The following is a 15,187-nucleotide window of genomic DNA, read 5'->3' as shown; positions in this document are numbered from 1 at the left end:
CTGCTACACGCCATCGTCGTTCATCTTTCAATACCGCGCTGGTCAGAGTTTAGGAATGTCACACCTAAAATCTTGGGCACAGTATAGTATTTTCGTCACTTTTCCCACTCAGTGGAAACTCCGTAACTGATTCACTTTGTCGCTAGCAATTTGCGCAGAGGAGAGTTTGCGTTGATTTGGCTTAAAAATAAGAAACACTGCACTGCTGCCGTCACGTCCATTAAAAGATTGGGTAAAGTGAGACATTTGGTTTTCTAAAGATAGCTTTGGTAGAATAGAGTAGTCCCATACTGGATTATTCACTGAGTTGACGTTCCATTGCAATCTTCTCCTCTTCTCGGTGCTCTTCATTTGATTACTACACTTAACACAACATCGAAATCGCCACTACTGCGCGATGAGGGCACTTTCTTACGCACTGCACGATCGGTTACGTAACCTGTTACGCGTTCACACTTATCACTTTAATGGTTCGCAATCACTGATCACACGACCACATCACGAACTGCTCCAGAAGAGGCCGACGAAATCTCGAAACGCGTTCTTGAACGCTTCGCCCGCATCCTTGCCGCGCAGGAAATGTAGAAAGCCAACGTACACCAGAAAGCACGTCAACACGCACAGGAACACGTTGGTCAGCAGCCGTGCCATGCAGCCGTAACAGCTGGATATTATGAAACAAAGCAAAAAAACAGAATTTCACAGTTAGCTTTTGTTTCTCTTCCAACAGACTTGTTGCACTTTCACTCTACACTGGTACATCTACTAACCTGCATAGGATCGGCTCCATACACTGTGCGAAACATCCTTTCCTAGGCTTTTGCTCGACTTTTCCCATTTTGTTTGGTTACACGTTCACGGGTTGCTTAAGCGTCTCAGCGTCACAAAAGCAGATGAAGAGATCTATCGTAGAGCCAGTGAGGTACTGTGCAGCTGTGCGTCACGTCAAGGAGTTGTATATGCGTCAGGCCAGCGTTATCTACTAGACAGCGTGTGACTTCGGCTATGGCACCCGAGTCGTGCACGATGCATAACAACTCAACTTCGCGCGCAATTATTGCCGGATAATCCACGCATCATCACATCGTCGATGCAGCAACCTGTCCTGAGCTGCCCCAGGGGTGGGGGTGGGGTAGTCGTCACCAGAAATCCCTTTCCCAAAAACCAACACTCAAACGCATGCAAAGTGGGAGATAAAACCAAAGAGAAAGAGAGATCGAGATATCAGCAGAGCAGGAGAGAACGACAACAACGACAGTGACTACGTTGGGGTGGTGAGTCAGACTAGTCATCACGATCAGAGTGGAATAAAAGTACGAGCCTTCGCCGTTGATGATGATGGTGATGTGACCCACATCGACGAACCGGTTCCAGCAACTGATAACTTTGCCAGCTTGGTTAGCTCGATTAGCCGAAGATCTTTGTTGTGGTGAGGAGGGTCATGTTTTGGGTCATCAGGAATGTGCTAACACAGCAGGGAGGTTCGAGATCTTGAAGAAGACTAACATTGGAGATTGCTTTGGGAACAATCGTGATCATACAATCCATCCCGGTTGGATACACACTTCTGCAACCCGTTCGAGATCTTGGAGTAGAAGAACATCTTGGAGTAGAAGAAGAGATATTAGTTTGATATTCACATTCTAGTGCGATCGTGATCGTACAATCCATTCCGGTTGGATACATACTTCCGAAACCCATTTCCCTGTCGACGTCACCCGAATCTCGTTATCATAACCGGCTTGATATGTCACACCGGACATTAATCGCGTGGGAAAATCGGAAGTGACCGAAATTCCCCACCTTGCCCTTGCCTGGTTCCGTCTTTGACTCACGGTTCGTTCGCACTCGCACCCGAAGGTCTCACTAGCGTGCGCTGCACGTAGTCGCCCAGGCCAAGGGAACTCCGGCGTCACTCAGCACAGCTGATCTCTATTTTATGCGCAGTATGATTCAACCGCCACGCGCTACTCACGCGCAGCGATTGCATACTAATCTTCTCCGATTGGATGATGCATTGCGAGCCTCCCTCCGCTCACTCTCGGCGATCGTATCTAGTATGCTACACGTATGCTAGACACACCCACTTCTAGGGCGCGCGAGCGCGCGCTTGCGCTCGTGTAGATTCAATCATCATATTGCAACTCGTTTTACTCCGATCAATGGTAGAGCATGACGAACAAGCATTCGAACGAGTTCGCAGGAATTTCAAATTGAATCTAATTACGCAGTGAGTGATAAACGGTTTGTTGTGGGGTGCCAAATAGCTCCTCAAAAGGTTCCCAAACTTAGATGTCATTGTACGGTGGAAGCGCAGCGATTGCAATTAAGCTGCATTTATCGAAAGGTAAATTGCACCCCAGACCAGGCTTGAAGACAAAGGGTACAACTCATCGTTATTCCTTAACCAGGGACGCCTAATGCATCCTCAGCCGCGCAGTTTCTCTTAAGCCATTGGTGCTCCCGCCGGCGGGATATTGGAATTGCACACGATGAAGAAACCACCGGATCTACACCGGTAGGCACCGGAGCTGGGTGGTGCATGCGCCGAGGTTGGTGAGTCGTCAATTAGTCAGCCCGGCTGAGTCACCAATCATCACGGGGCCTGGCGACAAAAACCTTGATTCAGCAAATCTTCCATCCGAGACGGCAGGGAAGAAAACTTCATCACCTTATACGGGCAATAATCAATGTCAGGCGTGATCGAGATGTTTGATCAATTAGCTTTGGCAGTTTGGATGCAGGCTCAAGGGACGGTAATTGTAACGGACTGTGGCTTATGGATTTGAGATATTAAGGATTTAAAATCGCTGTGCTATAAAAGTTCCAAATACCATTTTTATTCCAGTGCCCTACATACACTTACTTTCGGCACGTTTTATCACACCACACCATGCTCAATACATTAGTTTGCCAAGCGCAAAAGCTCCCGAAAAAAAACTATTATAGATGAGGGAGAACATCCAGTGGTAGCAGGAAGCACTTTGCACAAATTGAACCCAACCGGGACATGCAACGAAGCTGTTCCAAATGTACTTATCACTCACCAGCCATCGAGCCCCATTGCCTTGGAGGGTTACACTTGGCGCATTACAGCCAAGAACAAGCAGCAAAAGCTCTAATCCCATCTCGATCTCGTACGCCTCACACTCTCCCTTTACGCTCAATGCATCTGGAAGTGAATCCAAGTTGCTTCATCGTCTAGAATCTTGCTATTCTTTAATTTAAATTTAACGCTTCCTCACAGCGTGGAAAACGATGTTCTGTGCTATTTTTAATGCCCTTAAAAATAAAGAACACACCGCAGAGCGCTTCTTGCTGATCTTGAAAAGCGAGATGGTCGACGAAACCGAACTTCCGGTCATAATGTATGTTCGCGTGTTTTATGTCTCCTTTTATAGCCATCTAAAGCAATGTTCGTTCCGGTTCTGCCAAAACCGGAGCTTACGTTACGCGATTACTTTGGACACGTGAGCTTTGGGTGGTGAACTCGCTAACCATTGCAATCGTAACGATTGGTCTGTCTGGTTTTATAGATTGTGGGGAGCCGAAAAGTCCCAGAAGAACAGTGTACCTGGGGGGTGGAGTTGTTGTAAGATTTAACACGATAGAATGTGCGGTTCAAGTGATCAAAATCGAAGATTTTACACAGCTTTTCTGCAGTAGAGGAAGGCGACGCTTTGTAAAAAAAAAATGGTTTTTATAGACATTAGTAGACAGAGAGCCCGGTTCTTTGTAAGATGTAAAACATTCATTTTCGGAAGGATATTGTTATATTTGCAGCAAAAAAGTCTAATTTCTTTGTAATCTAATGTCTGATACATCAAACGACAAATAAAAACCAATTCTTTAATCGATTTCGGTGAAATTAAAGATTCCAAAAAAACCATAGTTTCATTTTTACTTTCTTGATGTCCCTGTTTGCACCTTTAGGCACGTTTCAGTAGCCAAGTATGATATATCTCAAAACTACAATCAAAATATAGAGTATTGTGTACTCGAAGAAATCCAGTTCTATTTGCTAACTTTTCATGTTCTCAAATTCCCGCTGTAAACGTCTTGCTACATTTTTTGTGTGGAGTAACATAACCTTTCATTTTGATGAGTATTAGATATAAGATAAGTGCAAATAGTTGTGAGATGTAATATACTTGCTTTTGGTATACATTAAACACCAAATTTTGGTCGAAAAAACGGTAATAAATAACATTAATATTAATAATCGCTAAAAATACTAAAACCACTCAGTGTACCAATTAGGAAGAAAGAGCTTCTCTACAAAAAAAAACAAAAATGCTTAATTATTTCGTAATTAAGTACGATCTTATTGTACTTCGCAATAAGTTTTCCACTCCCCAATACAAACACGAGCTTTCGAATTGAACTGTCAAGCAACTATCGAAATGGCCGACTGAAAAGCATACCAACTACAAATACAAAGCGCTCAACGGCAAGCATTCCGTTCTGTAATAGTAAAATGGTGTGATATCATACTAAAACCACCCAATGCTCACCGGCTTTGTGCTACACACCGAGAACGGTGTAAAAAGCTACTTTTAGCTTTTATGCCCTGTATACCAAATACCGTCGCACAGGTCACGGAATGCAACCACATTTGCTTCCGTTAGTAATGACACGGCAATAAACCTGCGGAAACAAGCCAGCACGCTTGTTCCAGATTGAAGCTTTTTATTCCCCCCCCTCCCCCTTTTCCCCGCCATGCACTGTACGGGGGGGTCTTTTGTGTCAAAAGGATGTTGGGTGGGAACAACAAAAAATAAAAATCATCAAAACGTATGATATCAAAACTTCACCCACAGAGAGCTGGCGGGTTCGTGCAAAAATGCTCTACACTTTACACTTCACTTTTATCCCAATATATACTCATACACATGTATGTGTGTATGTGTGTGTTGGTTAAACAGCAGTGCAAAGTTTTTACGTGCCCGCTCATTCAAGAACCGGAAAAAAGTGTTCCACCTTCCCTTGTTTTTTTGTTTTGTGGCCCATTCCCGCGTTACATTACATTTTACAAACGGCAACCGACGCGCGTTCGCTTTACAATGCACTTTAAAAGCAAATGGATTTCAAACGGAAAGTGTTACCCCTTTCGGTTCATGGCGCAACCGAGGGGCAATCAAAGAGGTTCTAGGGTTTTTTTTTTTTTTGCAAGCACTGTAATGAATTTTCCACCCAACCATTCAAAGGGATGAGGGGGAAGTTGTTAATGGCCATGCACTTGCATTCTAGGGTGGGCTTCTTCAAAAGCGTTCCCCGAATGCACTTTGCAGCCATAGTAAATAGCGCTTCTTTTAACGCGTGCTGTTCGTATACATTTCTGTATTGAGTGTTTGCCCAAGTGGTTTGATCTATTTTTTCGTCATTATTTGGAGCTGGGTTGGTTCTTTTTTAAGTTCAAATATTTTGTGGAATTCGCTTTGGGAATGACACTGCGCATCAAATGATTGCTGAACGACTTTTGATAAATGTTTTACCCAAACGCAATACGATCGTAACAGCGGCATCGAAACATGAAGTCAAATTGCGTTCAAGAATCGTAACTACTGCGATCACTTCACCAACACAATTGACCCAGAAGACTACAACCGGGAAGGATCATGTCATAATGACTCGCTACAGTATATCGTTCGTGTATGCCGCGCTATTCTTAATGATGTTTGTGACGAAGCCATGCATTTTGCTGAAGGCAATACCAAACCCAAAATCATGTGTTATGATAATGCTACTTTCAGGCCACGTAACATTGTTCTCTTGGTGAGAAGAGTAAGAGTATTATATACTGCATATCAATATCGTAAGTTATTGGTGAAGGAATTTAATCCCGTTTGGGACACTGTTGATTCGTGTGCGTAAAGGTTTAGCGTCATCTTGGTCTGCAAGATAATTATGATCCGCTAGTGCTAATGATCACCTCACTCTACGTGGCGACTTACTCAGAGTGAATCGAAAGACAAAAGGATGAGTCACCAAGGCGACTAGGAGAATAACACAGTGTGTTAAGTGTGGCTTACGAGCTTGAGCTTAAAAACGTCCAAACCTACCGGTAAACCAAAACCAGCTGGTATTCCCACTCTTATCCTAATCCGATACTCTCCTAATCTGTAGCAAACGTCCTCACAAAAACAATTCAACAATTCGCAACATCTTGGTGTGTTCCTGGCAAATTGGAAGGGATCTTCGCACCATTCCAAGGGTTTTCGAAAACTAACTGCTGCCTCTAATTACTACATCAGCTACCAGCAACACCGGTTCGTCCCTAAACAATCGTCACTGTCACCGATCTTGTCTAGTTCACTTCTCTTTGCCTTGGACAGCCTTCCACCACTACATACTACCAGAAAAGTTCGCTAAACTGGGAATGGAAGGCAAGCTGTTATGCTGGCAGTTCTAGTTAGTAGATGGAACCTGTGTCGTAGAATTCGAGCACAGCCTTCCCGTCCAATCATCGCTTTATCTGGTTTACCCAAGGAAAGATCTGGATCTATTTATGAATGATCTGGTCTACGTTCTACTTGTAGATTAGTGATGGGTAAAGTTGGAAAAAATCCGGATTCGACTCTGATCCAACTCCGGTAATTTCGGAGCCAACTGCGGGAGGTAGGTCCGCCCAGTATTATCCTGAGTTGTTCGGAATCGTCCGGAATCGCCCGGAGTTGTCCGAAGTCGTTGAGAATCAAAGCCGTCCGGAATCGCCCGGAGTTCTCCAGAGTCGTCCAGAGTTCGACTCCGGACGACTCCGGGCGACTCTGGACGGCTTCGAACGACTTCGAAACTAAATGATTCCGGGAGACTCCGAACGACTCCAGACGACTCCGAACGACTCCTGACGACTTCTGACGACTTCTGACGACTCCGGACAACTCCGACAGACTCCGGGCGATTCCGAACGACTCCGGACAACTCCGAATGACTCCGGACGACTCCGACAGACTCCGGGCGATTCCGAAAGTTTCCGGATGATTCCAACTTCGGGAGGAACTATTAGTTTGGATTTTGACGGAGTCGGAATCAGGCTATCAATAGTTGGACTTGGATCGGAGTCGTTCGGAGTCTCCCGGAATAGTTTGAAATCGAAGTCGTCCGAAGTCAGACGGAGTCGACCAGAATTTGAGTCGGACAGAGTCAACAGGATCTGTCCGGATCAATGTGCTTATAAACAGGCATTTCATTTCGCTCTCAACATCAGGCTTTTCATTGCTCTAAAGAACACATCATTAACGTAGAAAATAGAAACAAGATATGAATTTCAAAATATCTGGTGAAATAATTTAGCAGATCTCTATTGCATTGAACGTGCTAAACACATAAAGGATCTCGATGTGGTACTGGATACTAACCTGATCTTTAACCGATATGCCAAAGTGTTTATTGGTTGTTGTAATCAACCAACTCGAGGGTGGTCCCGTGGTACAGTCGTCATCTCGAGCGACTCAATAACATGCCCGTCATGGGTTCAAGCCTAGAATGAACCGCCCCCCGCAGCAAGGATTGACTTTTCCGGCTGAGTTATAATGAATTAAATCTCGAAAGTCTGTATAGGCCGGGGCATGTCCGCGTGGGACGTTACGTCAAATAGAAGAAGAATCAACCCACTCGCATTTCTCCTTCGATGTGTCATCAAGTAATCCAACTCTCTCGCTCTCACTACTCATCATTTTATGGTACAATTCGAGAGTTTATTGAATTCAATCTCAACACTCCATAGACACAAGAAATAAAACGATCTTCTCCATCGTTCATCACTCGAATGCTCACTCACTCACGCATGGGGCCTTACTGCGGAAACGCTGGCCGCTGTTTGCCGAACCGACCCCGCTTAAAGTACGGCCTGCGACCCTTCTTCGGCAGTGCTTTCTGTGCACCCGGCCCGTCGTCGCTGGTGGGTGCAATCTGCACCACCCCGTCCGGATTGGCCAATTCTGTCATACTGCCCACCGGCATAACGTCATGATCGTCCGAAACGAACGAACTTTCCATGGCCATCGATGCAGCGCCCGGTAGCAGCATGCTTGGCATGCCAGCAGTACCACCGCCCAACTGCTGCTGCTGCTTCTCGGCCTGCTGTTCCTGCCGCTGCTTTAGCTTGTGCTTCTTCCCGTACCAGTGCTGGCCGAACAGTTTCTCGTCCGCCACGATCAGGTTGCACGTTTTGCAGTAAAACTTCCCGGACGGCATCCGGTACAGCGACCAGTCGGTTTGGCGCGGCGGCACCGACAGGCTGCGCAGGATCGTATCGGACGCATTGAACGGGGTGGTGCGCACGATCACCCCCATCGAGCGGGCCTTCTTCAGATGCTTGGCGCCTTTGAGATGCATCAGCATCTCGGACCGCGACGTGACGGACGTTTCGCAGATCAGGCAGAACGTGCCGGTATCGTCCACACAGTCCAGCCCCTCCTTTTTGCGAATCTCCTGCTCGAGCGTGGTGCCGCTTTCCGGGCCACCTTTGGACGGTAGGGTAGTGGGATGCGCGGTGGCTGGTTGTACTGACTGTTTGTTACCATCCGCTGGCACCACCTCTTCGTCACTCTCCACGTTAATCGTTACGATCGGTTGTGGCGCTGTTGGGACAGGGGTTGCGGCTACCGGTGCCATGACCGGTGGAACGTTGGCTAGTTGCTGGAGCGGTGGAACAGCAGCCACCCCATTCGTTGCATTCGAGGCCTCAGGGCCCAGCGCTGGGTCCATCAATTGTACCGGAGGTTGCGGCGGTGGCTCCAGACGAAGATTCTTTGCTCCGGTCGTTCCGTTGGCTCCGTTCTGAGTCGCTTGAAAGGGGCGTTTCCTAGCGACCGGCGTTGTCGGGGCGACCGTTTGGCCAGAGGGCGGCACCTCGGCCACTATGTTTGTGCTATAAGACAGAAGGAACAGGACGGAGAGACCACAATTAGTGAAATAATTGTTTGTATTTTTTTAGTTTCGGTAAACAAATTTCAAAACAAAATCGTATATACCAGACGTATCTTATTGCTTCATAGACTTCTTAAGCTTTGCTGTAAAAAGAAAGGTGCGTGAAGAGGTTCCACCTTAAACTGCACCAGCTGCCTGCGCTAATGTTAACTACAAGATATACCTTCACGTGCAACTTGCACGCCGGTTGGCTAGAGAGATGCAGGACACAGTGGCCGCTGCTGCATGGCACGTTGGAAGTTCAATACCCACAGCGACGATGTCCCCGGGAGCGCTGAAATGAAGACACACCACACACACGGCGGAATGAAGATCATCTACGTTGTGTGTCCTCTACCACAAACACACACGGCCTGGACTGGAGTTGAGGTTTGGACCACCATCACCACCCGCTCAACGTGCAAAAAATGAAGTTTCGAAGAATCGATTCCGGCTAGCTCCGAAGTATTCTGGAATCGATTCCGGAAAGTAGGTCCGGTATCAGTTTCCGGAATCGATTCTGGAAACGATTCTGGAATCGGAATCGGCTCCGTTATTGATTCCAGAATCGGCTCCGGAATCGACTCTGAAATCGGCTCCGAAATCAGAATTGGCTCTGATATCAGAATTGGCTTCGAAATCGGAATCGGTTTCACCATCTCCATAAGAATAGGTTTTTGGGTCCAATGATGCTACGTATTGATAGCCGCAAAGAATTAGTGTTGGCTAAATCTGATTCAGATTCATGAATCTGATTGAATCTTTGGAATGATTCAGTGAATCTGAATATCGGTTGAAAAGATTCAAGAATCTCAAATATCACTTTCAATATTTTGGAAATCATACATCTCCAAAGATTAATGAATCCCTGAATATATATAAATTTTAATAGACTTATGAATCCTGGAGATTCATGAATCTATGAAGATTCGTGAATCATTAGAGATTCGTAATTCTTTGAAGATTCATGAATCTTGAATCATGAATCTTTGAAGTTTCGATTCGAGATTCGAATCGCTCAACAAGGAAGTACGAATAATCTCATACGAATAAATCTCAACGAAAGATTCATGAAACCTAACACTACAAAAAATCTGAATTAAGTTGTAAACGATACATTGTCATGAACATTGACGGATTGATTTCGCCTCTGAAACTTCTTATTTCAATTCAAGAACTAATTCTCATTTTGGATCTAATTCCGATTCTAGAGTCAATTGTGATTCCGTTTCCGAAGTAAATTGCGATTCCCAGGCCAATTCCGATTCCAAAACTGATACTGATTCTGGAGCCAATTTTGACTTCCGATTCCGGTATCGGTTCCGGATTCGGAATCGACTCCGGAATAGGCTCCGGAACTAACTCCGGCATCGGCTCCGGAATTGATTCCGATTTCGGAATCGGCTCCGAAATTGTTTCCAAACTCGGTATCGGAATCGGGTAGGTCCCATTCCGAGCTCCCACCACTAGCACTGTGGTTCCTCCATTGTCCACGTCACGTGGCGCCAGCGCTTTCGTTTTCCGATCAACGCGGTTCCCTCAACACCACGATCCTATTCCATCCGGTATGATCGTTTGCCGCGCACAGCGCACGTTATGCGACACAATCTGCATCGAATAGGATCCCGCACGCCCACCGTCGGGGGGGCACAGCACATCGGAAAACGGAAGACGGCACACTCTACACACACACACACACATTCACTCTGCCTCCGTTTTCTTTTCGCTTCACACCGTACGAGCGCTTTTCGTGTGCTGGTGAAGCGCGGTGGGGCTAAATTGCTTTGTTCTTTTCCTTGTGCTCCCAATTCTGCTAAGCATGTAGCAGCAGAAGACACGGTACTGTGAGCGCAAAACTAACTAAACTAAAACTCAACCCTAATTTCGCAGATGAGAGGGAAAATGTTCAGATCAAATTGGAATTGGTTCAAATTGGAACAGGAACGGAACAGAACCAAGAGCACGAAACAACAAGAGGTACGATTGAGAAGGGAAAATAAGACGAAGCTTGCAGAGATGATCCTTGTACGGAAGGGGACAGATGTGGTATTGATTCTATTTCCATTTCGTTTCGAAGTGGGGAAATGTTGGAAATGGAAACGTAGAACCTTGCTCGCACGATTCGTTGACGATCTGTTTCGGCGTGAGTGTGTATCCATAATTGGGGATATTGTTGGTAATTTATTGCCAATGATTCATTTGATCCGATTCCAAGCAAAGACATACATTAGACTGGATTTGCTAAAACCATTGCATAAATTTAGGCGCGTTGATCCAATCAGGAATGATTTTAAAGACCAAACGCCTAACATTATGCAATAAGTGTGCCAAAAGCGTTGCAATGAGCATAAGTTATTAAACCAGGTGGTTTTGTACAGAATCCTTAAGACAACGATCATCTGTGGGCAAAAATAATGATCCTTGCTATAAGGATTCAATCCAAAACCATTAAATCTAATAATGCCTAAGCTAATCTTCGGTTCTGTTTGTCTAATCGGGACAAATTGAACATCAATTGGCAATATTGATGTATGTTTCAAATAGTTTTTCTACAATAGCTAAAGATAAAGGAACAGCTCTTTCTACAGGGTTTTCCAGGGGTTCTCATAGTTGTGGGACACTTTCTTGACTCTTTCCTATGGGAAGTGAACTTCAAATCATGGAATTTGGTATCTATGGCACCCTTGTTATACAGGCACCTTGGAAATTCCTATTAGATTTGTCCAACAAGGATGCAATAGAGTCCAATTCCCATTCTATTGAAAAAGAATCAATGAAGTGTCATACAGCTATGAGAACTCCTGGACAACCCTGTAAGAGTAGTCTTCGAAGATGTAATTTTCGACGATCTATCTATTGGTGGTCTAGTAATAGACCTCCTTCCAAGCCATCTTTCTAATCACTAAAACATCATCCTCATCTTAAGAATGATCCTTTCAAAACAATTGGGAAACAATTACCATCGGACCCGGAATCACAATACACACTCAACACGTTGAACAGACTGTACCAGTGTCACCTCTCAATGCGAATTTTTGTGTCATTTCACTCTGCTCCTCTGCACACCCTTGCATCAACCCATGGCGAGAGCACTACTTACGTTCGGATCCATTTGCCCTCCGCATTGTAGTGTCCGGTGCCGGACGGGAGCTTCTTTCCGTTGACCACCATCGCGTGCCGCTTGCCGGTGTAGTGCTGGTTCGCGTGCTGCACCGAAGTCAGCACCAGATCGCACGCCTCGCAGTGAAACACCGACTTGCCGATCGCGTTCGTCTCGGCGGCCAGCTCGAGCGGTGGCCGCTGCCGGACCGGTACCGGCGTGCCCGTTTCCGCACAGTACTCCTTCAGCCACTGGTTAATCTTCTTCTCGTGCGCCTTCGACTGGTAGTGGATGTTGGCGGAGATGTGCGAGTTCATGCGCGTGCGGCAGAGATTGCAGTGAAACTCGCCGAACAGTTGCTTCAGCTCCGTTGGCAGCAGCTGTTCGTCGTCCGGGTTCACTAAAAACAGAAACGAGATTAGTGGAAACACTGAAGCGATCCACAGGATGTGTATCGTCTTACAATATATGATGGTTTTCGTGTGCAGCTCATTCTTCTTCTCGTTTGGTTTCGCTTTCGTCCTCGAATCTCGGCCGCGTCTCATATTGGGGCCACCCTTTGATCTCCCGGAAAGAGTGCCGTTCGCCGGTGCCCCAGGGCCACCCGGACCCGTTGGTTTGATCGGTTGCTGAAACTCGGCCGGCATCATGCCGGCATTTCCGGGAAGCGCGCCCTGCATCGGACCCATTGTCTGCCAGCCGGGAGCACTGGGATACCCCATCACACCACTACCACTACCGTCACCGCCGCTACCAGCAACACCATTGCCCGCCTTGTACTGCTCGTACTGTTGCAGGTGATACTGATAGAGCCGATGTTGCTCCAGATACTGGGTGTAAATCATCTGCTGCTGCTCGACCGTCTGCGCGTACTGCGTCTGCTGGATGTAGTTCTGGTACGCGGCACACTGCTGCTGGTACGCGCTGTACGCGTTCTGATAGTTGCGCCACTGTTCCACCGCGTTCGCTGCCGATGCCGTCGTTTCCGGATCAATGTCCGGCGGTTTGGTCGGTTCGAGTGGCTGGGCCGCCGGCTGGCTCATATCCGGCACAGCTGGTGCCGGTTGCTTTACCTCCGCTGGTGGAAAGATTACAATACCGCGTTAATGCATGCATGCAAACGGGGCTTTATAGCCATTTTTTGTACATACCTGCACCACTCATCGTCGTCGTACCCGCCCGGCTTCGCTGCCGCAGTCAAACTTCGATGATGCTGTGCTTTGCACGTGTTTAATCTAGAAACAAACGGAAACGGTCACACGGTGGCCATCCACTATAAATTCCTTTCCAAACCATTAAACACGATGAAACTTACATAAAAATAGTTTATTTACGATTGAAAAGCAAAACCCACGCTCGATGCTTTTTGTTTTGCGGTGAGTGTCGGTTGTTGACATTCTCGCTGACAGCTGATGGGCTCTCACTTTGACAACCGCTCACAAAGCTAGTCCCCAAGCAACAAATTTGGCGGATATTAGGCCACGGTTTGGTATCATTGGTGGATTTGGAATCATTTATGTAATGTTATCAGTTCTGAATTTCAAGAATTGGTTTGCTCCCAAAGACTAATGCTGACGTATTGATAACGATCTTTATTAACCCAATGCCAGAAAAAAGCAAACATTTCAGTTGAAAATGCAGTTTTAGAAATATTTTCGGAAATAGCGACGCGGGTTTGTTATCCCAAGTGCCACAAATCCACTAAACGACCACTAAACAGGTTTTAAAAGACTCAAGCTACCAATCTAAACGGAATATAGAAAAACTTCGTTTAGCAGACGGCAAACGATTCATACATTCTAAAAATAGCAAAAAGCTGGTGACGCCATCTATTTGTGGGATACCCAACCAGTGGAGCTTCCTCGCTTGGAGGAGAGCTTTCTCATTTCCTCTGTACTGTTGTATGGTATTGAAGTTTTGTATCGCTAGAACTATAACGGCGAAACGATTGTTTAAATACTAAACTCTAATGTAAACTAGCAACACTTACGCAAGTGAGATTTGATTCATGGTCGTTGGTGTTGATACCCACGTATCTGATCACACGACCATTCATATAGATTTTTTCTCGAAATGTTTGTATATATGACATGATTCGATGATTCGAATAATGTATATATGACAAGATTCGATGAAGTTAGGCGAAACACATTGCAAGAAAAGTACAGCAGTATTACCCAAGCGCCACAGATTAAGCTTAAACGACTGGAAAATTAAATATCCATAGAAAAAAATGAATGCTCCACCCACAGCTTCATTGGTTTGATCAATAGATGGCGTATTACAACACATCATTATATTGCTATCCTTTTCTTGCAATGTGTTTCGACAAGTTTCATCTTATCATGATCTATATAGCCTTCTAACTTTCTGAGCAAAAATCTATATGAATGGTCGTGTGGTCAGATACGTGGGTATCAACACCAACGACCATTACTCAAATCTCACTTGCTTCAGTGCTAGAGGTTTCCGTTGGAGTTTAGTATTTAAACAATCGTATCGCCGTTCTAGTTCTAGCGATGCATAACTTCAATGCGAAACCATACAACAGTACAGAGAAAATGAGAAAGCTCTCCTCCAAGCGATGAAGCTCAACTGGTTGGAGTATCCCACCAACAGAGAGCGCCACCAATTTTTTTGCTATTTTTAGAATGCATGAGTCGTTTGCCGTCTGCTAAACGAAGTCTTTCTATATTCCGTTTAGGTAGAGAACTTGAGTCGTTTAGAAGCAGTTTAGTGGTCGTTTAGTGAATTTGTGGCACTTGGGTATGATGAGTTGTAATATCCCATCTATTGAACCAATGAAGCTATGGATTTTAGGATTTTTTCTCAAAGGATATTCGATTTTCCTTAAGCTTAATCTGTGGCGCTTGGGTACTGGCGATTGGCATGTATAAACAAGGGGAAATAGGCACGAACTCTCGACGCTTTCACGAACTTGACTGCTCAAACCACTTTTGGCCCAACAAAAAAATGTTAACATGTGCTACCTACAATTTTTTACTAGTGACACAAACATTTTCATTAATCAAAGCAACTTGAAATAATATGTTTTTGATTTTTGGTTTGAACGTGTGTACTGTCAAAGTTCATGTTGCGTTCACACTTGCACCGTGCGCGAGCACCATGAACTACTTCATTTTCATTCATAAATTTGGAAATGAGCTAAGTTCGACG

At 45.5% G+C, this 15,187-nt stretch overlaps 1 protein-coding gene across 1 annotated transcript; it reads right to left on the bottom strand.

Moving 5' to 3' along the window:
- Positions 1–7,675: 7,675 nt before the first annotated feature.
- Positions 7,676–13,438, bottom strand: LOC120903078. Its single transcript, XM_040312291.1, has 5 exons — positions 13,326–13,438; positions 13,162–13,245; positions 12,474–13,088; positions 12,011–12,410; positions 7,676–8,872 (listed from the first exon to the last, which is right to left on the bottom strand). Exons 2-5 carry the CDS (start codon positions 13,172–13,174, stop codon positions 7,795–7,797), a joined length of 2,106 nt encoding a protein of 701 aa, XP_040168225.1. The 5' UTR covers positions 13,175–13,245; positions 13,326–13,438; the 3' UTR covers positions 7,676–7,794.
- Positions 13,439–15,187: the final 1,749 nt, after the last annotated feature.

Source organism: Anopheles arabiensis, chromosome 3 (assembly GCF_016920715.1).
Source record: "Anopheles arabiensis isolate DONGOLA chromosome 3, AaraD3, whole genome shotgun sequence".
NCBI lineage: Eukaryota > Metazoa > Arthropoda > Insecta > Diptera > Culicidae > Anopheles > Anopheles arabiensis.
Note: the sequence above shows the minus strand (reverse complement) of the source record. Positions and strands in the feature narration are given on the sequence as shown.

Excerpts from the sequence above, each read along its gene's own strand:
- LOC120903078 (XM_040312291.1), bottom strand. Across the intron at positions 12,411-12,473 it reads CACGAAAACCATCATATATT|TGAACCCGGACGACGAACAG; the intron begins GTAAGACGATAC and ends TTCTGTTTTTAG. Across the intron at positions 8,873-12,010 it reads GAGGGCAAATGGATCCGAAC|CACAAACATAGTGGCCGAGG; the intron begins GTAAGTAGTGCT and ends TCTGTCTTATAG.